The 19,962-nt window shown below is 55.6% G+C and overlaps 6 protein-coding genes and 1 non-coding gene across 7 annotated transcripts; 5 read left to right on the forward strand and 2 right to left on the reverse strand.

The window, feature by feature from the left end:
• Positions 1-5,134: 5,134 nt before the first annotated feature.
• On the forward strand, positions 5,135-7,618 carry F5144DRAFT_499039 (uncharacterized protein; the record flags this gene model as incomplete). Its single annotated transcript, XM_066786306.1, has 5 exons — positions 5,135-5,235; positions 5,408-5,792; positions 6,120-6,215; positions 6,496-6,831; positions 7,250-7,618. 5 exons carry the CDS (start codon positions 5,135-5,137, stop codon positions 7,616-7,618), a joined length of 1,287 nt encoding a protein of 428 aa, XP_066639059.1.
• Positions 7,619-8,232: 614 nt separating this feature from the next.
• F5144DRAFT_586624 (pyridoxal phosphate-dependent transferase) lies at positions 8,233-10,109 on the forward strand. Its single transcript, XM_066789776.1, has 2 exons — positions 8,233-9,233; positions 9,285-10,109. Exons 1-2 carry the CDS (start codon positions 8,362-8,364, stop codon positions 9,652-9,654), a joined length of 1,242 nt encoding a protein of 413 aa, XP_066639060.1. The 5' UTR covers positions 8,233-8,361; the 3' UTR covers positions 9,655-10,109.
• A 780-nt stretch (positions 10,110-10,889) lies between these two features.
• F5144DRAFT_t178 lies at positions 10,890-10,977 on the reverse strand. The gene has a single exon. It is a non-coding gene; the product is annotated as a tRNA-Tyr (tRNA).
• Positions 10,978-11,972: 995 nt separating this feature from the next.
• On the forward strand, positions 11,973-14,042 carry F5144DRAFT_393598 (peptidase S28). Its single transcript, XM_066784740.1, has 4 exons — positions 11,973-12,928; positions 12,986-13,194; positions 13,250-13,397; positions 13,449-14,042. Exons 1-4 carry the CDS (start codon positions 12,105-12,107, stop codon positions 13,903-13,905), a joined length of 1,638 nt encoding a protein of 545 aa, XP_066639061.1. The 5' UTR covers positions 11,973-12,104; the 3' UTR covers positions 13,906-14,042.
• Positions 14,043-14,523: 481 nt separating this feature from the next.
• On the forward strand, positions 14,524-16,176 carry F5144DRAFT_586632 (uncharacterized protein). The gene has a single exon (XM_066789777.1). The coding sequence runs from the start codon at positions 14,889-14,891 to the stop codon at positions 16,062-16,064; it is 1,176 nt and encodes a 391-aa protein (XP_066639062.1). The 5' UTR covers positions 14,524-14,888; the 3' UTR covers positions 16,065-16,176.
• A 538-nt stretch (positions 16,177-16,714) lies between these two features.
• F5144DRAFT_586633 (uncharacterized protein) lies at positions 16,715-17,712 on the forward strand. Its single transcript, XM_066789778.1, has 2 exons — positions 16,715-16,873; positions 16,931-17,712. The coding sequence occupies exons 1-2, from the start codon at positions 16,825-16,827 to the stop codon at positions 17,449-17,451; spliced, it is 570 nt and encodes a 189-aa protein (XP_066639063.1). The 5' UTR covers positions 16,715-16,824; the 3' UTR covers positions 17,452-17,712.
• A 655-nt stretch (positions 17,713-18,367) lies between these two features.
• Positions 18,368-19,662, reverse strand: F5144DRAFT_606995 (uncharacterized protein; the record flags this gene model as incomplete). Its single annotated transcript, XM_066791524.1, has 2 exons — positions 18,368-18,703; positions 18,760-19,662. The coding sequence occupies 2 exons, from the start codon at positions 19,660-19,662 to the stop codon at positions 18,368-18,370; spliced, it is 1,239 nt and encodes a 412-aa protein (XP_066639064.1).
• Between the last annotated feature and the right edge of the window lie 300 nt (positions 19,663-19,962).

The raw sequence follows: 19,962 nt of genomic DNA on the forward strand, positions 1-19,962 counted from the left end.
CATGGGGTGCTGGCCAAAATGCCCACCGTGTCTCTGCAGGACAACCTTGGCCCACGATTCTAGCGTCATATCTCGCAATAGCGGATTTGCTGAGCCTCCCTCTTCGTTACGATCCACTACCCGTGGTCCGCCACGCCCATACGGAAAGCAACAAGGGAATGTCTTGGGAAAATAGTCGGGAGAGAACGCGTCGGCAAACTCACTACCGCGCGATATCCGGATGAACGGCCGTTCCGAGGAGCCATAGACCTGCATAGACGGTGCGTCGCCGGCACCGGCCTCATAGCGGTCGTCAGACTCGCGCTCTGCTTGTAGCGCCAGACTGATAAAGTCTAGCTTGTCCTGCTCTTCGAAGGCGGCCTGGTCATCGATCGGAAACATGGCCGAAGACCGTAGCTCAAACACCGGCTCCTCCGTTTCTTCAGCCGTCGCCTCCTCCAAGCTGGCGGTGGATGCGCTAGGCGTGGGCTCGGCCGGAATAGAACTGTCCTTGCATCTATCTGCTAATTCCGCCGCAATATCCTCAACCGTCGATGGCTCGACCGGGAGATCCTGTCCTCGATCGGTCGGCGGCACGATCTGTGCTGTCCGGATGGCTTCCTCTGCAGTCTCTTGCTCTCTCACCATTCGTTGGTACGCCAGAGACGGCACCTGGCTACCATTCTCAAAGGACCAACTGTCCATCTCCTCCTCGTTGATTGCGATGTCCGCATAAAGAGGGTTATTTGCCCGCAGCCAATGCAACGCTGTGAGAAGGGCGCCGGGTCGGACACTCAACAGTTTGCTCACGTCCACCGGCCTCGGCCGCTCTAAGCCGGTCCAGATTACATGCACCTGGTCCAACGACGAGACAAGTGGATGCGGCAATATGGTCGCAACCAAAGACTCTACATCGTTGGGGAAGACCGAGATATGGCCTACAATGTGCTTCCGATATGTCGGACCGGTCTGCTGTCCGCGCTGCACGTTAAACTTGGTGATGAACCCGTAAGCCGTATTGAGGGAGATGAGCTTCTCCTCTAATGGGGTGAGATCTCGGAGCTCCTTTGGGTATCGGTGCTCACAGCCGATATCCATCGTACTACCCATGCAGACGCCCGGAACCCGGTGTCGATCGAAGGCGGCTTGACAGGCGAAGCAGATCGGCACAACATCGTCGCCATCTCGCTCCGGAAAGCAGATCTGGCATGCTAGGAGATTCGTCATTGCTGGATGAATGTCCGCGGGAACCGCTCTTTTCCAGTGGACATGGCCAAGATCTCTTGGCTTCTTCTTTATATAGCAAACCGAGCACGTTGCTATCTCCATGGTGCTCTCGTCGTGGAACGCTTTTAGGAAGGCTTGGACCGTGTCGACTTTACGTTCCCTCGGAATAGGGTTGCACCAGTCACGGCGAACCGAGGCCGCTTGTTTTTCCCGGAAGGATCTCTCCCTCTCCTGGACCAGTTGATCTAGTGCCTCCCTTTGCTGCGCAATCATCTCCACGGACGACCGGTCAAGATGGGTTGGCTGTCCGCCCGCTGGGTCCGGGGAAGGCTCTTCTTGCCTCGGCCGGCGCCGCCTCCTGATTATTTATTGTTAGTCACCCAACGCCACAGGCAAACCTGAAGTTTAGGAAGATACTATTACGTACTGCGGAGATGACGAATCGGCTTCCTGGCTCGCCCTTCGAGCTCTTTGACGGCCCCGGCTAGCATGCTCTGCTAGCTCTTCTCGACGTCGCGCCACCTCCTCCCGCTTCTTCCGCTCTCTCTCCAGCCATTCTCGTATCTCTTCGGCTTGCGGATGATTTTCTCGTTCCTCTTCCAGCCGTCGTCTCTTCTCCTCTTCCCGGTGACGCCGACCTTCTTCCTGACGTAGGCACCTCTCCTCGTGTTGGCGGCGGCGAAATTCTTCTTCCATAAATCTGATCGTCTCTGGCTGCTGCCTCGTAGCCTCCTGCTCCTGTCGCCTTTGTTCTGCTAGCCGCAGTCGCGAGCCTTCTCGTGTGGTCAGGCTCTCGTCATCTTGTGGTCCTGTCAACGTCCACGGGTGCTGACTGCGGCGCTCTTCTTGCGGCTGGGACGGCGCAAAACGAAGATCTGTGAACGTCCGGTGCACCTGGTTTCCGCTCTTCACCATCTCTGGAACTAATACAGCCCGTTCATGGCCATTTCCCGCGTCTATCCACTCCCGCTGGGGCTGTGTCTCTAACGGGGTGGGCGGAAAAAGAGGCCCGTCATTCGATTCAGACATACCCAAGTAGCAACAACAAGCTTGCTGGTAAAGTAATTGTATTGCTCTGGAAATACATATCCGTCGCTCAACACTCGGTTCACCGCAGTCACAGATATGGTTAGAGGCCTTACCACATACCCCCCATGATGTATGCGACAACCCGCTCCAAGAACCCTCTTCACAATGCACGTCAACCGGGATCACAGCCTCCAGATTGATTCTTGAAACATCATCAGTCTCTCTTGTTAGTGTCACATAAGCAAGGACCTACGAACCGTTGCATCTCCGCCCTCGGAATAAACCTATCGCATTTGTAAAACTACTCCTCCGACCTATTCCGTCTGTACAATCACCTTACAGGCGAGAATCCTTACCAAGTCTGCCGATTCGATACCTGATATGACGATATGGCTTGCTAGGTTGCGTTTCAGAACCCAGCTTGGTGTTGCGGCGTGTTACATGGAAGGTAAGGTCAGATCGTTGCTAAAAGCAGTAGTTGATTTCCCCACAGTGAGTTCAGCATTTATTCTCAAGGAACAGCACTCAACATTCTCTGTCCCTCCAGCCTTTTTCCTAGAACTCAATTCTTTATTGGTAGAAGCTGGAACGCTACTAACGCCGCTATGGCTTCTTCGGTCTCTGCCATCTACCCGATGCCTCCACGACCAAACAAGCGAGACCAAGGGACAATCGGTACGGATCTCATCGTCACTTACTACTCTGACTTGGCCCAGTGCGACATTCTCCCACCTGGCTCCCGGTACACGAGTGCGGGAAACTTCAAGGCCGGGACCTTCCTATCATTCATCCAACCCGCTTTTATCCAAGAGCTCTACCCGCGCCTCCTGAGTACGGAAGACGAGGAGACATCGGGACTTCCGTTGATACTCTCCATGTTCAACACCGAAGCAAAAATAGCGACCCTGGAAGAGGATTGGGAAGGGAAATGGTTCAGTATCGTTGCCCGACTTTTCCCAAACAAACTCACCTTCGAAGGCGTAGCTGTTAGTGGATGGGAGACAGACGAAACCCCGTCCGTACAGGTGGCGCTGGCACTGCCGCGTGATGGCGGCTTGACTCCGTACGCCCTATCACTTTGCACTGGCGTAGGGCCTGGCTGCTAACACTTTCAAGGGTCATCCCACGGCAGCTCCGTGGTCCTGACGAGACAGCTCCGTGGCCAAGCACTTCAGCACATGTGTCCTTTGCCGGCCCCGTCGATCTGGATACCTTCCATATCAAGCAAGGAGTCTGGCCGGAGCCGCTGGTCAAGACTTCGGTCTTCGTCAAACTGGGTTCTTACTTGCAACCAGAGAACGACCGCCCTCCTCGTAAAGGCATACACATATGCCACGTCCTCGTTCTCTTCCCCGTCGACCAGCAACCCTGGAAGTCTCTGGCCGGGTGGATGCGAACCGCCGCGAACCCCTTTCCCAAGGCATCGTGGATCGCGTGCAGTGGTCGACTCCTGGGGGTCCTAGACCGCGAGCTGATCCGAGGACCTCAGCTGGTCGACTCCAGCGTTCGAATCCTGGTAATCCTAGCCGACAATTGGGAATTCATTCGGCAGAATTCATTGTCTACCAACAATACACCCATGTCAAAATCATCGAACCTTGTCGACAAGTCACCTACGACACCACGACGAGCTGGCCCCGGAGGAGTCGCAAGCAGAAACCCCTTCTCGTCACCAAACCGTGCCCCAAAGACCGCAGAACGCGAAACGACCGCACTAGCAGCCAGCCCTGGAGCACCGGTGGCTTCAATCACGGCGGACCCTGCCCCGATGTTCGCAGTTCCATCTTCAGGTATGTATCGCCGCCTTCCAGACGCACGGCTCACCTAACTGTTGATCTAGATGGCGATGGCTCGAACGATGGCTCGGACACAGAGGAATTGTTGGACGCTCAACTCGCTTCGAGTAGCAGTACCCCGACAAAGAAAAGAAAGAAACCAAGCTCTCCCAAACCGGCCAGAAGCAAGAGATCAACAGCGGGAAGAAAGAAGGCGCGGCTGTATGACTAGATTTTGAGATTGACCAAACAACTGCCTTTGCTTGCTTTCTCAACATTCCTCAAGCGGCCTGAAACTAATCGCACGACAGCATTGTATTGCGGCCGTGTATTGCGGCCGTAGGCTAACTGCGCCGGCCCGTTCCTCCAGGCTTCCTTTGGCGTGCCCGCGCGCAGCGGGCACGGTCCCTCTTGTGTTACAGTGGCGGCTATCGTCTTCCGTACATCCCACCTCGCCGAATTTGTTCGCCAAAAGGAGTGCGAATTTGCACGAGTACAGGTGACCTGATGCATATCATGCATTCAAGTTCCCCATTGAGGAAACTCACCGCAGAAGGCCAAGATACATGGTGCATTGATCACGCCCACAGACGGCAACGGCAGACCACGACTTCGTCTCGCTCAAGAATGTCAACACGATTTTGAGCGCTGCGGAGATGGACCGGCTTGCACGCGGCGGCCCGCCTATCCCCGTACCACCCGCCAGGCCGCCGGATGTGCTCCCGGCGCGAGGCTCGCGCGTCGTGGCCTATCTCAACAACCAGAGCGCAGGAGGCGTTGAGATAGATGGCAAGATCGATTGGCTCACAGAGCGATGATTCCTCTGTCGGGTGTACGTCTGGTTTCAGCTTGTGCGACGGTACAACAACCGGGGCTGGTGGTCGTTCTTGCGTAACTGCATGGCCGCACACTGTCTAGCTGCATGTGCGGAACCAGGGTGTCTGTGATGCTGGGGTGTATAAAATTCCAAGTTCATTGCACCAGTTCAGTGCCATTTGTTCTTCACCTCTCCAGGTTCAGACCTGCCACAAAGCGACCATTTGCTCATCGAGCTGAGTCCTGGGTCGACATTCACTTTCACATTATCGGCTGACAGAGGTATTCGAAGACAACTCCATCCCAATATGGACCCAAACGAGATTCCCATCATTGACTCCTGGGCAAATTCGGGGGCTTTGGATGATGATACTTGGAATCCAGATTGGGACGAGTTCGTAATCAACTGGTTGCACCCATCACCACAGCCCCCCGCCGACCTTACTCTCGGTTGCGATTGGCAAATGGACCTCGCCGGTCTGATGAAGTGGGAAACTGTTTGGGAAGAGGCCCCGGAAGCCAGTCAAATCTCTGGATTGTTACAAGATGTTGTTCCCCTCGTGGCTGCCCCGGATCATGAGCGCTGACCCTCTTCAGGATGCCGAATTCGCCGTTTCCACCACGGATGATAACGTACGCTTTCAGTACGAAACGGCTCAGTCGATTTGGGAGCTTAATCAAAATGCACCTCTGCCCCCAGCCAACCACCCGTCGCCGGACTACGTGGGGCATCTCCCCACTTCCATACTTGATCGTACCGCTTGGGGGCCAGACATCGAAGTCGAGAAACGAGAAGATGTCTCCAGCATCGGAGTTGCACTGGTCTCACCAACACGACAATGGATCCCGGTCGAGGAAGAAGACCTAGCGCTAAAGGACCCAAAGACAACAACACCGCCGCAGGCCAAGGCCAAACCCCCCTCCGCCTCTCGCTGTGCTCCTTGCAGATTTGCAGGCGTGCCACAGGTTCGAACCTTCTTCCACCCTACTGTGAGCGAATAATGGCTGATGAGATTACAGGCACAGTGTGATGGCCGCGTCGGATCCGTTTGTTCTAGGTGTCAACATCTCGAATCAAAGGTCGACGGGCGTACACGGAGGCGAGTTAACAAGGGACGTCTCGCCCGACCGGCGGGTGGTCCTACTCCCTGCCCGCTGCAGATACTCGTCGAACCGAGTGAGACGATGAGATCGTTGCCCGAAATCATCTTTTTTGAGCGAGGTACTGTTTCAACCCTGCCTTTCGAGGGTAGTGGAGGGGAAAGAATACTGACGTGCTATAAAACAGATGAGGCCCGGAATCTTTTGGTCGCTTTGCGAAGAGAAATCGACCAAATGTCCCAATTCAGCTCCGGGGAGTCTCTTGAGTCCCTGTTTGGTGGCAACTTAGTGTGTCACATCGATGACAAGGGTTTGTTCTCACAATACTCGACAACGAGCTCGGCAGTGGGGATCAAGAGACTCGCAACCACGGCTACCGCAGCAGCAGCATCAGGTGCCAATATCATTACCCCAGCGCTCAACGGAATTCAACTCGACGGATTCAGCAGGCGGAGGCTACCATCTTACATGTCCAACATGGATGCCCTCGCAAAATTCGATGTAAGTTTCTCTCTTTGTAGCATTATAGTGCCGGGAAAGCAGATAGACATTGGCCTTGATGGCTTAGCACGGGACCTTGTTGACTGCGTGGAGCTGCGCGTACTGGATTACAATGCTGCTCAATTGGGACGACAACGACTTATACCTGAACCCACTCACTGTGGGCCTTCACGGCGGCATAGACCTGGCCGATGCAAAAAATCTCGTCCTGGAGCTCACGTATTCGGTTGCCCACCATGTCCAAGTGCTCATCCAGGAACTCTGCTACAGGACGATGGTCTCCATGACCGAGGCCGACAAACACCACAATCCCACCACCATTTGCTGCGCTCTTTGGATCGTCTTCGCCGCCGCTCACAAGTTTGAAAAACGGAACTTTGCTGCGACAAGCCTGACAAATTTGGTAAGCCGCAAGCGCATTCTCTATCTCGACCCAGCCACCAGCGTCCTCACATAGGTATTATCCCCCAAGCCTCGTCGTGGTTGACCAAAGAGTTGTCCAGAGAAATTTCCTCAACAAACTTCATGAGAGATCGAGGATGGCATTCCGATCTCTCGACCAGTACAAGCGGGTCTCCGGTGCCCGTTGCTGCGGTTCTACGAGGGACAATCAAGGTGACTTCGCCAAATTGATTGCCGACGCACGACGTCCAAAAGCTACCGCTACCTTTGCGTTCGAGCGACACGTCACTGGCACAGAAGGATTCCTATTTCATCGCGGCACCGACATCCTCAACTCTGGGTGCGATCAATTCCAACTATTAAGACCTGTTGAAGCGGCCTATTACTTGTAGCTAACGACTGCCAGATTCCGACCACAGCGTTACTCGGAAGTTTTGGAAGCCAAGGTACCTTTCCTCCAAAATGACGAGCTATTTCAAAACAGAGAAACTTCGCGTTGGGGTCTGACGGCGCCGCGGCCTACGAACCCAACCTGGAACAACGACCTGCGAGGGCTGGGCGTCGCCCCCCGAGCGGATAGACGTCTCATCCCGAACACCTATCCTCTCGACTACAGCACTTTGACGGCGCGTAACACAGCCGTTCGCGTACCCCACCGTGACGCCATGACACTGCACCAATTTGTCGGTGACGGGGAAGCACGCCGATCAAAGCGCCGAGCATCGCGCTCCCCCTCCGTCTCGGGGATGAGCCGGAGGGCAAAGACTTGTTCATCGGACATTATCTGACAACCGACAACCGGTGGCTATCCGTATTAGAGATCATGTTGTTCGGGGTCGCACACAATTACTAGACTGGGCGAAGGTCACGAAGGAGGTTTGACATGGGTACAGGCGAACGAAGGGATTTAGAAGGGGGAAAAACTTGAACTGTTGGCATCCATGAATATGTTTTAAGTTGTATCAAGTGCTGTGTGATATTCTAGAAATGCCCGGATTGTTGCTGTGGAGTTTGTTAGCTGGAACCATGTCTGAATCTTGACGACTTACACCAACGCGGCCCAAGTCACTTGCGCCAGCTGGCACACCTGTTCTCCCGGGCCGTCGAGGTGTGAAACAGGAGCGCACTGCGAGTGGACCTCGTTAGGACAATTGCTCAGCTCTGCCAGCGAAGAGAAAACAAGCAAAGTGCAGCCGCAAGTAAAAGGAGTCCGGTGTGCCCCGGCGGTACCTCGAAAGGGGACACAACTTATGCACCCCACGAAGTAACTACCACAGTATAGATTAATGATAGATTAATGATCGGGAGCGAGGACCTCGTGACGGGCCCGCGGGGGCCCCACCCATCGGAGCTGGTATAATTCCTGGGCCCGATGACCCCGCTACCGACACCGGACAGTTGAACTGAATGACTCAATCAACGCATAAATATTCAAGTGTCAATTTCTCCACCGTGATCAGCAATTCACACCCCTTCCCCCTCGTTGGAGAACCCTTTCCCGCTTTCCACGATAAACAATCTGCTATACATCATGCCCTCCAGATCAGAGGTAACCTGCTTTGGTGCAGGCCCAGCACCTCTTCCTACTGAGGTAATTGAGGATGCTGCTCAGGCTCTTGTCAACTTCCGGGACACCGGACTAGGCATCGCCGAGCATTCTCACCGGTCGGCGATGGCTACAAATATCATCAACGAAGCCAAAGCTGACCTAGCGTCGTACCTCGATATCCCAGACGATTACGAGATTCTCTTCCTCCATGGCGGTGGAACGGGCGAATTTGCCGCTACGGCTTACAACTTTGTTGGCGCTTGGGTTGCGCGGAAACAGAGCGAGACTGGTGGCTCAGTGCCGGAGCTCCAATCGGCCGTGAAGGATCTCAAGTTGGACTACATCGTCACTGGTAGCTGGTCGCAAAAGGCAGCCGCCGAAGCTGAGCGGCTCTTTGGCGCGGAGCATGTCAACATCGTGGCGGATAGCCGCAAGACGAATGACGGCAAGTTTGGAAAGATTCCAGATGAGAGTACCTGGAACCTCACTCCCGGTGCCGCTATGGTCTATTACTGCGACAACGAGACGGTTGACGGCGTCGAGTTCCCCGGGTTCCCCAAGTCCCTTGAGCCAGGGTCTGATGGGCCGATCGTCGTGGCCGACATGAGCTCCAACATTCTTTCGAGGACGATCCCGATCAAGAATTTCTCGGCTATCTTCTTTGGCGCCCAGAAGAACCTCGGAACGACCGGTATCACCGTTTTGGTCATCAACAAGAAGTTCCTGCCCCCCACGACGTCTCAACCTCCCGCGACTCTGATGAGGCAGCTGGGTTTGCCCGTTCCGCCTCGCATCTTCGAGTATGAGACTATTGCCAAAAACAACAGCCTCTACAACACACTCAGCATCTTCGAGTAAGCACCAACCCTTCAAACTGAGGTGTAGACTAATCAACGTTTCTTCAGCGTATACATCGCCGGTCAAGTTCTCAAGAGGCTGCTGCGACAGAGCCCCAAAGTGCAAGGGCAGCAAGCTGTAGCCGAGCAGAAGGCTCAGCTGATCTACGGCGCCCTCGAGGCGCATCCTGACTTCTATCGGATCATCCCTGACAAGTCGGCGCGGTCACGTATGAATATCTGCTTCAGGATCCAAGCTGGCGACGCGGCAGAGCAGGCCTTCTTGAGCGAGGCTGCTACCCTGGGGTTGACGGGGCTGAAAGGCCACCGTTCTATCGGCGGCATTCGCGCCAGTAATTACAACTCGGTTCCTGTCGAGGGTGCCGAGAAGCTTGCCAAACTCATCGGGACCTTCGCGTCGAAGCAGGGGACTGCTTGATGAGGCGTCTGGTGCGGGACATTTGAGTCCTGATTTCATTAACGGCGTCCTTGGAGCTTCATCTCTGAGGAGTCTTGATGCATTTGCGGATGGACAGACATTCAATCATCATGCTTGGCTTGTACGCACGCAGAGTTAAGGAATCTACCCTTGATCGGTTGTCGTCTTCTAAAGACTCAGGTTCTTTTGGGTTCGCCCAACCAAAGGGAGGGGGCACAGAATCGCGCAACCACAAGGGGCGTTGCTCATCCGGCCGGCGGACTGCCCGCCGGTCCGAGGTTTTGCACAGGTTGTGCAATGGTAGTTATGGTTTCAACATTTGGGTTATCATGAAGGTTCACAGGCTGCAGCTCCTCCCGCACAGGAACAGATGAGATCGAGTGAGACGAATTGTCGAAATCTACTTTCTTGATACTAGTTTATATAATTAACGCTGGCCACCCTTACCACAGCCATTGTCTCTTGTCCATTTGCCGGTGTCTTTGATCGTCCATCTTGATGGGAATCACAACGTTGCAGGATAAGCAGCTGGAGAGTGTCCTTTTCCCAGCACGTACCTGCCAAATTGCTAGGGGCTCAGGCCGCCGCAGAAAATGCAACTGGCTTCCTTGGACCGAGCGGAGAGATTGGAGTTGAGGTCAGAGGTCATCCACTGGAACGAATTGAGCCTGGTGTGGGCCACCTTGATCCTCGGCCAGCTCCGGCCTTATGCCCCCCCCCCCCCCCCCCCCCCCCGACTCGGGATGATTGAAGCCACCTAGGTACCTACCTCTTCAGATTTAATGTCCCTCCACGGTGGCGCGCAGTACCGTCCAACGCGTTTGTCAGACTCAAAACCTACGAGTCGCATAGGTCTTTAATCTTCAGTTCTTGTCCTTCAAGCTTTAAGTGCTCGTTGACTCGCGCTTAGCTAGATTGCAAAATACTCCCAAGGTCCTGCCACTATTGTGATCCATTCCCACTGCCATCCCAATTCGGGTCATGTGAGTCCTGTCATCTCGCCGCCTTTTCCTTCCTTCAACAAGCGTTTAGGGTTAGTACCTAGCGGGGGACTGTCTTGCCTATGTTGTCAGTTACGGCGCTTTGCAGATTTGCACCGCGCTGTCTCTCGCGGCAATCCGTCTCCAAGTGTAACCACGGAACTCCTTTCAGGCTAAAAAAGGGCATCTGTCACGGGTCCATATCAACAACCTACGAAACCGCCTCGGAGGCTCGAAAGCCCAGCCAAAAATGTGTCCCCTCGACCGGAATCGAGCCGGTGACCTTTCGGTATCGATAATTTCCATTACAGCCGAACGTGATAGCCAACTACACCACAAGGGGATTTCTTCAACGGAGATGCCCGGTGGATCCGGATGTCGGTTTGTGAGAGAGGTTGGCGAGGTGGCTTGGCCGACCATCGGCCTGGGCGGGGTTCAAATGAGGCCCCACTTAAAGAGGGGCTGGCCGTTGAAGCTGGTGTGGCTTGGAGTTGGGAAGGAAGCAAGGCCTGGAAATCACCAAGGCCAGGAACAAGCCTTTTCTTGGCCTGGAAATCACCAAGGCCAGGAACAAGCCTTTTCTTGGCCTGGAATATCTGAGCTTGTCGTGCGTGTCTGGCTTGGTGCAAGGCTTGACTGCTTGCTAGCCACTCAAGCCACTCCTTCCCGATCCTCTTTGGTGCTTCCCGCCAATCTAATCCGAACTGGGAAGGCGCCAGTTGAAGTAAAATGGCAACCCAGGCACCTCAGCATCGGATGAACAGGCCCCTGGCCAGTGTTTATTTCGGGATACAGCTGCGTTTGCTACACGGCATGACAGAACCACATTCTTGCTCTCTTCACACTGCCCCGCAATCGACCAAATCCTCCCCGCATCCATCCAACCCAGAATCTATTTCCATCATCCCATCATGTTAACTCATGAAGCTTTTCACGGCTATTTGGCAATCTGCCCGCCAAGAACCTTCCGGATCCCGGATCGCTTCTGGCGGAGCTGGTGGGGAGCATCTGAGGCCGAACGGGCGACCTCCCTCTGTTGTCGGCACCCTTGGCACGGAACGGGAAGGTGACGGGATGGATCTGGGGCAGAACCGTGCCCACTCGAGAGCCACTGCCCATTCTGCATCCGCGTGCGCGAGTCACACTGGCCGAGGCCCGCAAGGCCAAAAAGGGCGGCCAATCGCCTCCAGTGAGCCAGTCGTGTGAATCCCCGGTGGCGGCTTGCATGCTGCCGTGGTAATAATGTGGCACTGCCAGCTGCCTGTTTGCGATCTGCCTTCCTTCCATGCGAGCCCCTGTCCACAACATGGGCAGCGAGAAAGCGGGACCTGCAACCCGCGGTCTGATTATGGCAATTAAATAAACAGGCAGGTCCTTTCAAAATGAAAATACAAAATACCACCACGCCCCTCTCATCCAGGGCATTTCGTCCTCCTGGTTGACACACGACCCTCCACACCTACCACCACCATGAGGTTTTCCATCACCGCCCTCGCGGCGGGCCTCCTCCTCGCCCCCTACGCCGCCGCCTTCGGGCGCGGCACGGCGATGGACATCGGACCGGACGACGACACCATCTCAGCAGCCGATCTCCACAAGCGCGCCGAGACGACCAACGGCTGGGGCACCTTCGACCAGCTCATCGACCATGCCGACCCGGCGCTGGGCACCTTCAAGCAGCGCTACTGGTACGGCACCGAGTTCTGGAAGGGCCCTGGCTCGCCCATCTATCTCGTCACCCCCGGCGAGCAGACGGGCACGGGCTTCAACCGCACCTGGCTGGGCAGCGCGCGCCTGTCGGGCCTCATGGCCAACCAGACCGGCGGCGCCGTCGTCATCCTCGAGCACCGCTACTGGGGCGGCTCCTCGCCCTACACGAACCTGACCGTCGAGAATCTGCAGTATCTCACGCTCGACAACTCGCTCAAGGACTTGACCTACTTTGCTAGGAACTTCGTGCCGCCGTTTGACGGGTCGGGTGCGAGCTCGGCTGACAAGGCCCCGTGGGTGTTTGCCGGCGGGTCGTATGCTGGTGCCCTGGCCGGGTGGTTGGCGGCGCTGGAGCCGGGCACGTTTTGGGCTTATTACAGCTCGAGCGGTGTCGTGGAGGCCGTGGGCGATTTCTGGCAGTATTTCGCGCCCGTGCAGGAGGCGACGCCCAAGAATTGCAGCTCTGATGTTAACGCCGTGATCAACTACGTGGATTTGGTGCTCAGCTTTGGGTCTAAGAAGCGGAAGCAGGAGTTGAAGAACAAGTTCATGCTCGGAGACCTGGAAGATGGCGACTTTGCTGCGTGAGTGCTCTTGAACATGGCCGTATTTTTGAGGAACGATGGCTAACTGGTGTTCAGTGCACTCGAATGGGGCCCGTGGCAATGGCAGTCGACCCAGTTCTACTCGGTCAAGAACACGGGTTACACGCCGTACTACCGCTTCTGCGACTACGTTGAGAACGTCTGGCCTAACTCCACGAACAAGGTGCCTGGCGCCCGTGGTGTCGGCCTGAGCAAGGCTCTAGACGGCTACGCCAAATACGTCAAGGAGCAGGTCATCCCTGGTTGTGAGTTTCGCCATTTCCTCCTACCCCAGTCGAGACTAACTGACTCCTGCTCCAGATTGCGAGAGCGCCGGCTATGCCGAATGGGAAGGCGAGCTCAACATCGAGTGCTTCAAAGGCCTGGACCCCAACAACGTCGCCTACAAGGATCTGACCCCCGGCAACTGGATCAACCGTCAATGGAACTGGATGCTCTGCAACGAGCCGTACGTCCCCGCTCCCCCGTTCCCATCACCCCCGACTAACACCCCTCCCAGCTTCGAATGGTGGCAAAACGGCGCCCCGCTCACCGAAAAGACCCTCGTCTCGCGGCACGTCAACAACGACTACTGGCGCAAGCAGTGCCCGCTGCACTTCCCCGAGGGCGGGTACGCGCTCGCGTCGGGCAAGCGCGCCAAGGACGTCAACCGCTGGACCGGCGGCTGGGACGTCACCAACACCACGCGCGCCATGCACACCAACGGCCAGCACGACCCCTGGCGCGACGCCACCCTCTCCAGCGCCTTCCGTCCCGGTGGGCCGGTGCACTCGTCCAAGCAGCTGCCGGTAAGGTTGGTCAAGGGCGGTGTGCATTGCTCGGATATGTACGGGCCGAATTGGGACGCGAATGAGGATGTGAAGAGGCTGGCGCTGGATGCGGCGGCGGAGATGAAGGGGTGGGTGGGGGAGTGGTATGAGGAGAAGGGCGTGAAGAAGCCGTGGGGGAAGAACTAGGGGGGGTTCATTACCTAAGTTGGGGGGTGGGATGTAGATAGATGCCAGGTTTGGTCATATAATGTCAGATGAGATGAATTACACAGGAGCTTGCGTAAATTTACTACATTTTGTTACAGATCGTAACAGCGAAGTCATGTTTAACAAGCCAACGCCAAAAAGCCCAGTTTTATGAATAGCCGTTTCATTTGGCACTGGCGTGATGCCCGCCCAACCCTCCACCGCCATGATCCGTGGGAGACTGGGACTTGTCTTGCTTCCCACTCAGTCCCTAGCCTCAAACGCCGGGGAAACCTTCCCGGCCGGGCTGTGTATATACCTGGCAGGCTTGAAGTCTTGTCAAGGAATGTCAGGCCTTCGACTATGCTTTTCCGATATCCCCCTGCAAAAGAAGGCGAGTCCTGTGTGGTCGACCTCTTGAATGCTTACCTAGATCCCACATCATTGATTTAAGCAGAGATCGATGATAACCAAACAAGAAGTACTACGTATAGGACTCTCCAGCTTGAGTCAGCAACTCGCAGTTCGGCATTGTAGATTTCCGTTCTCGGAGGTTTCCCCAGCTCCCCCCTGCTGGAGAGCTTGCTGGTTCATACTAAACGCCTTTGCATACCTCTAGATTAATAATCGCCGCACGCGCCCTTTCGTTAGCATTTGTCCAATCAACAACACGATATTACATCCTAAAGGGGTGCTTACTCAAGCCCCTGCCGGGAGATCTGTTTTCCCATTCGACTCGCACCCGTCGTTGGTCGGAGAATAGGCCGTGTCGCGCTCGCCATGCTGGCTGACAAAGGGTATGTTGGCTGATATGGCGTCGCCGTCTTGGTGGTAGGCTCATAGTGTCTTCCCAACGATGCGCCGACGTCACTCGGATTTCCGAACACCGGCAGGAGAGCAAATTGGTAATATCGTCATGGGATCATCAACACCATAATTTTCGGTGATAGGGACGTCCAGCGCCGGAGTTAGGTGAAGCCGCGATGTATAAGTATGGACTGCCTCACCGGGCTTCGATGATTGTGAATTCCCTTTCCAGACCCCATCAACACATTAACAGCACCGGTTTCTCAAGATCCCAGCAGTTCCACAATCTCCCTCTCCACTTCCTTACCAAATACATCCTCCTTGAACGCAGCGCTATAACCGCTCGCATCAAACTCTCCAACACTATCAACATTCCACCGGCAACTCCATCCGAAATGGCCAAGCTCATCACCATCGTCGGCGCCACCGGTGCCCAGGGCAAGGGCGTCGTCCGGGCCTTCATCAACAACCCAGCCTACCAAGTTCGCGCCATCACTCGCAACCCCTCCAGCCCCGCCGGCCAGGCCCTCGCCGCGCAGGGCGCCGAAGTAGTCGCCGCCAACCTCAACGACCTCGCCAGTCTCAAGACCGCCTTCGCCGGCTCCCACATCATCTTCGCCGTCACCAACTTCTTCGAGCCCTTCATCACCCACCAATCCCCCGACAAAGCCATGGAAATCGAACTCCACCAGGGCACCAACCTCGCCACCGCCGCCGCCGCCACCCCCACCCTCGAGCACTACATCTGGAGCACCCTCCCCAACGCCCTCGCCCTCTCCGCCAACAAATACCTCATCCCCCACTTCGAGGGCAAGAACCGCATCGACGCGCACATCCAGTCTCTCCCCTCCCTCCTCGCAAAGACCACCTTCTTCTGGGTCACCTGGTACCACAGCAACTACGCTTTCCCCATGTTCAGGCCCTACCTCATCCCCACCGCCGGCAAGCACCTGCAGATCGCCAACTACGCGCCCGAGACCCCCATCACCACCATCGGCGACGTGTCTGCCAACGTAGGGGCGTTTGTCAAGGCGGCGGTGGAGCAGGGGGAGAAGACGAGGGGCGGGGCGGTGGTGCTGGCCGCGACGGAGACGCATCGGGCGGGGGACATGTTGCAGCTTTGGGCGAGGGCCAGGGGGACCAAGGCGCAGTTGGTGCGGGTGAGTGGGGAGGCGTTTAGGGAGATCTGGCCGCTGTGGGCGGAGGAGATGGGTGTGATGATGGAGTTTTGGGATGAGTATCGGGAGAGGAGCTGGACGAGGGCGGATGGCGGGAAGGTGTTGGGGAAGGAGGACTTGGGTGTTACGGAGTTTCAGGGGTTGGAGGAGGCGTATAAGGGGCTGGAGCTGTGAATGCTTTCTGGGGGGGAGATTGAAGTTATGATGCGGGGTTTCGTTATCTATTCGAGGTGAATTATAAATGGTATTAAACGCTTGTTACTGGTTCATGGAGGGAATACAGACTGTTTCTAAACCGCGAGTGTTCATGTGCAAATTATCAGCGCTGTTTCGTGTGAATCATTGTCGCCATCCAAACATGCCGTGCTCCCAGGAGTCCCAGGATGCCATTTTTCTTCGGGATTCTATCGTGGAATTCCACACCTTGGAGTTCATCGAAACTACACGCGTGTCTCAACATTTATTTCTATCCAAATCGTTCGTGTCTTTCTTAGCGAATCCGCGGTTAGAGAAAGGGGGCAGGGGGTGTTTTCCGTCCGACACATGCCTGAAACGACCCCCACCGGCGTCACAACCCCTTCGCATGCCAGGGGTAACCCATTTCCAGCAACAAGGCCGCAACCCATTCCGTTTACAGATAATTCCCGGTGTCAATGTGGGATCCTGCGGTTTCTGACCCAGGACTTCGGGGCAGTTATGGGCGAAACTTGAGACGAACCCGGCGCTTCGGCAACGGCTGGGCAACTCCGGACCACGAGGGCGGGTGTATTTAGAGTGCCTGATGGTCATCTGAAGATCTCAATTCTTGATCGTCATTGTGGCTGGCTGCATTGTTTCTATTTACGGCACTGGTGCTTGTATTTTCGTTTCTGTTGTATTAACAGCCTGACATTACCGTCCTTCTTTCGACTTCTAATTCCAACGCTCAGTCAAGATGAAGCTCTTCGCAGTGATTGCTTCTGGAGTGGGCTTCGCCCTGTCTGGTATGTATTTATACTTCTCCAATTCCAACTTCCCCCCTTGCCACTAACACAACCTAGCACCCCTGATCTCAGAGCGGCAAGCCAACTCCTGCTTTCTTGTCGGCAACCAGGTCCTCCCCAAAGAGGTCGCCGATATTGCAACCAACCTACAACAGCGCATCACCTGCGACAACTCTCGGACCACCCTTTCAGGCGTACCAGACGTTTCTTCAGGCGGCGTGTCGTTCTCGTCGGTCAACTTCGCCTCGTCCTCCCAAACTCCGCTGCAGTTCGCGCTCGACAAGTTTGCGACACCCACGCCGCTGCGCAACGCCGACCTCGCCACCTTCCAGAAACAACTCGACGTCTACCTCGCAACCGAAGCCGGTATCCGCTCGGTTGGCGGGAACCTTGGCATCAAGGTGCCCAAGTTCTTCCTGCAATTCCAGGTCTCGCGCATCCAGACCGCGCAGGGCAACCCGCCCACGGCCCCCGGAGCCCAAGTGGATCATCTGCTGCAGAAGGTGCTGAAGAATGCACCGAGGGAGAGCAAGCAGTTATTGGATGAGGTGACAGCATTGGCGAAAACGTTGGCATAAGCAGAAAGGCCGACAGGCTTGGGGGAAAGGTCTCCCAAAAGGCACCGCTCCGTGACCAGAAAGGGGGCTCTACGAGGGATGCTGCCTTGGATGCCTTGGATGTTGCAAATGAAATCCTGCTCCAAGAGTTTATGTACGGCCGGCTGACTCCGTTGGCTGTGGAATCCGTGCGGTCACTTAAAGAAGTGGCAGGTTGAAGGTTCGGTGCGGCCAGACTTAATAGTTGTTCAACGCCGATCGGTCTGAGTACATGTAGTTAAAATATGTCAGTCTGGTCCGACCCATATTGGCTGAAGTCTGTGATTCATTGTAGTCTATCGTATCTATCTAAAACCTAGAAATGTGATGGAGGCTGATTCGTTCTCCTGCGAAGCTCACGATGCTGTGCACTTCTCCTTGGATGGGAAAGGCATCGAATATACTCACGATACACTTTTAAGTCATTACACAAAGGGGGGGGGGGGGGGGGGGCCTGTGAAGCTATGAGAAGAGGCGGCACGCAATTCGCAGTGAAATAAATGCTCAACCAGACGGTAGACAGATTCTGCTTTTCACACCCCACAAAGTTATTTGGAAGTAATACACCGAATGTCGAACGCCCATTTTACGGGTTTCAAAAATTGCAGCGCGTGGAAGGAGTGATTCTAGTATTCAAAGAAAGGGAAAAACTAGCAGACGGACAGACGGAAAGAAAGAAAAACAGAAGGAAATACGAAAGGACAGAGAAAAAGAAAAACAGAAAAAACAAAGAGACGGGAAAACAGGACGACAGACGAGCAGACAGAAAGAAAAACAAAAGAACAGACAGACAGGCAAGGAGAAAAGAAAGAAAACAAGGAAGAAAACAGAAAAACAGAAAGATAAGCAAGTCTAACCATCAGGTCCACGCTCCAAACTAGTTGGGGGGTAGGACCTGTCACTTTCTGGGGCGAGCTTTACCGCCGCCGGAGCGGCTCACGGCGCAATTACGGCCTTGTTGCTTTTCCAGCTTAGCCTCGATCAACCAGCCGAGGAGGGCCTTTCGGGCGTGACGCCCCTGGTCGTCATGGCAAGGGAGCAGCGTCCCTTTCAGCAGCGGGACGGGGGTCGGTCCCTCGGAGAAGATGCCGAGGAAAAGGTGAGAACCGTCGAATAGAGCGGCGTATCGCGAGTCGAACTGTTTGCTGTGAGCGTAGGTCGCGAGCTGTTTCATCGCCTTGTACTCGCTGCCATCGTCGTACTGGAAGTATGTCTCGGGCCTATACGACGCTGCCTGGTCCGCCGCCCGCGCATTGGTCTCGGAGGCCCCGCGAATGAGCTCAGGTCCACTCTGCCCGTGATCTTCATCTCAAGGATCGCAAATGCCTGGTTCGCACCTTTGGATCCGGCTGCCCGCCAGATGTAATCAGGGCGGCATTGGTTGACCTCCATCTCGGACACCGTTTCCACTGCGCCCGAGAAGAAGGCATCGATCGCTATATTGGCGCTGTTCGTGAGGTGCGTCGCGGCGTATGTCACCACATCGGCCTCCCGTCTAACACGGAAGGTCGGGTCGAGCGAAGAGGCGTACTGCAGGCTCAACTTGCTCTGCACGCCGGCTTTTGCCAGGTATTTATCGGCCAGCGCGAGGTAGTGCTCGGCGCGCACCTCGCTCCAAAATCGCGGTGGGTCGGCGGCATCAACGAGTGCGCTGGATTTGTGGTTCCCTAACTTAGGGTTAAAATCGTTGGCCATTTTCAACGCAGGAAGTGGTGTGCTAAGCGCCTGGAGGACGGTGAACCCCGTGGAACCGGGAGTTTGGCGCAGGTCCGGCGCTGGGAGCAGCACCTTGAACGGAGGCGCTTGAGGCCCAACAGGCGGCTCCTCGGTGATGGAGGACGACGTTCTCCGAATCTCAGCTGGGATTGGCCTCGGCGTTGCTGACCCAGCACCGTGCTTAGGAGTGGTTCCGAGAGGCTTGGGGGTAGATGGATTGCTACCCTTGGTGTGGGACGCCTGCCGAATTGGCGTGGTTGGTTGCGCCTGTTGGTTGGCGGGTGGTGGTTGTGGATGCGGGTGCCGCATGGGTAGCGAGACGGCCTCCTGTGGAAAAGAAGTTGGCTTTTGAGGTGCCGTCGGCGGCGATGGTTTCCTGTTTGTCTCGGACGTCGACAATGGGGTTGACGGAGTAGCTGGAAGCGTGGGAGGATTCGTCGGAGCGGGGGGATTTTTCTTGTTCTTACGGGGAGCCATGTTGAGCAGGTCCCTAAGGGCTAAGGGGTGTACAGGGCCAGAGGGGAATGTAAAAGATTGGACAGGTCTGGAAAGTGCTGAAGAAGACTGGAGTGTTGATACGTGTTTAAGCAGTGCCGACTGGAGATCGGGATGATATTTTGGAAGAGAACACATCCACGTACTATGCCATCTGTCTCACTTGTACTATGACCCTGTCATGAAATCGGCCACGAGACGGGCCGAGCGGGGCGCAGCGGGGCTGCGCCAGCCAATCATTTACAACGACCCAGGAGGTAGATAATGGTAGACGGGCTATCA

The sequence above is a fragment of the Chaetomium tenue genome, assembly GCF_020726465.1.
Source record: "Chaetomium tenue strain MPI-SDFR-AT-0079 chromosome Unknown F5144scaffold_7, whole genome shotgun sequence".
Classification (NCBI taxonomy): Eukaryota; Fungi; Ascomycota; class Sordariomycetes; order Sordariales; family Chaetomiaceae; genus Chaetomium; species Chaetomium tenue.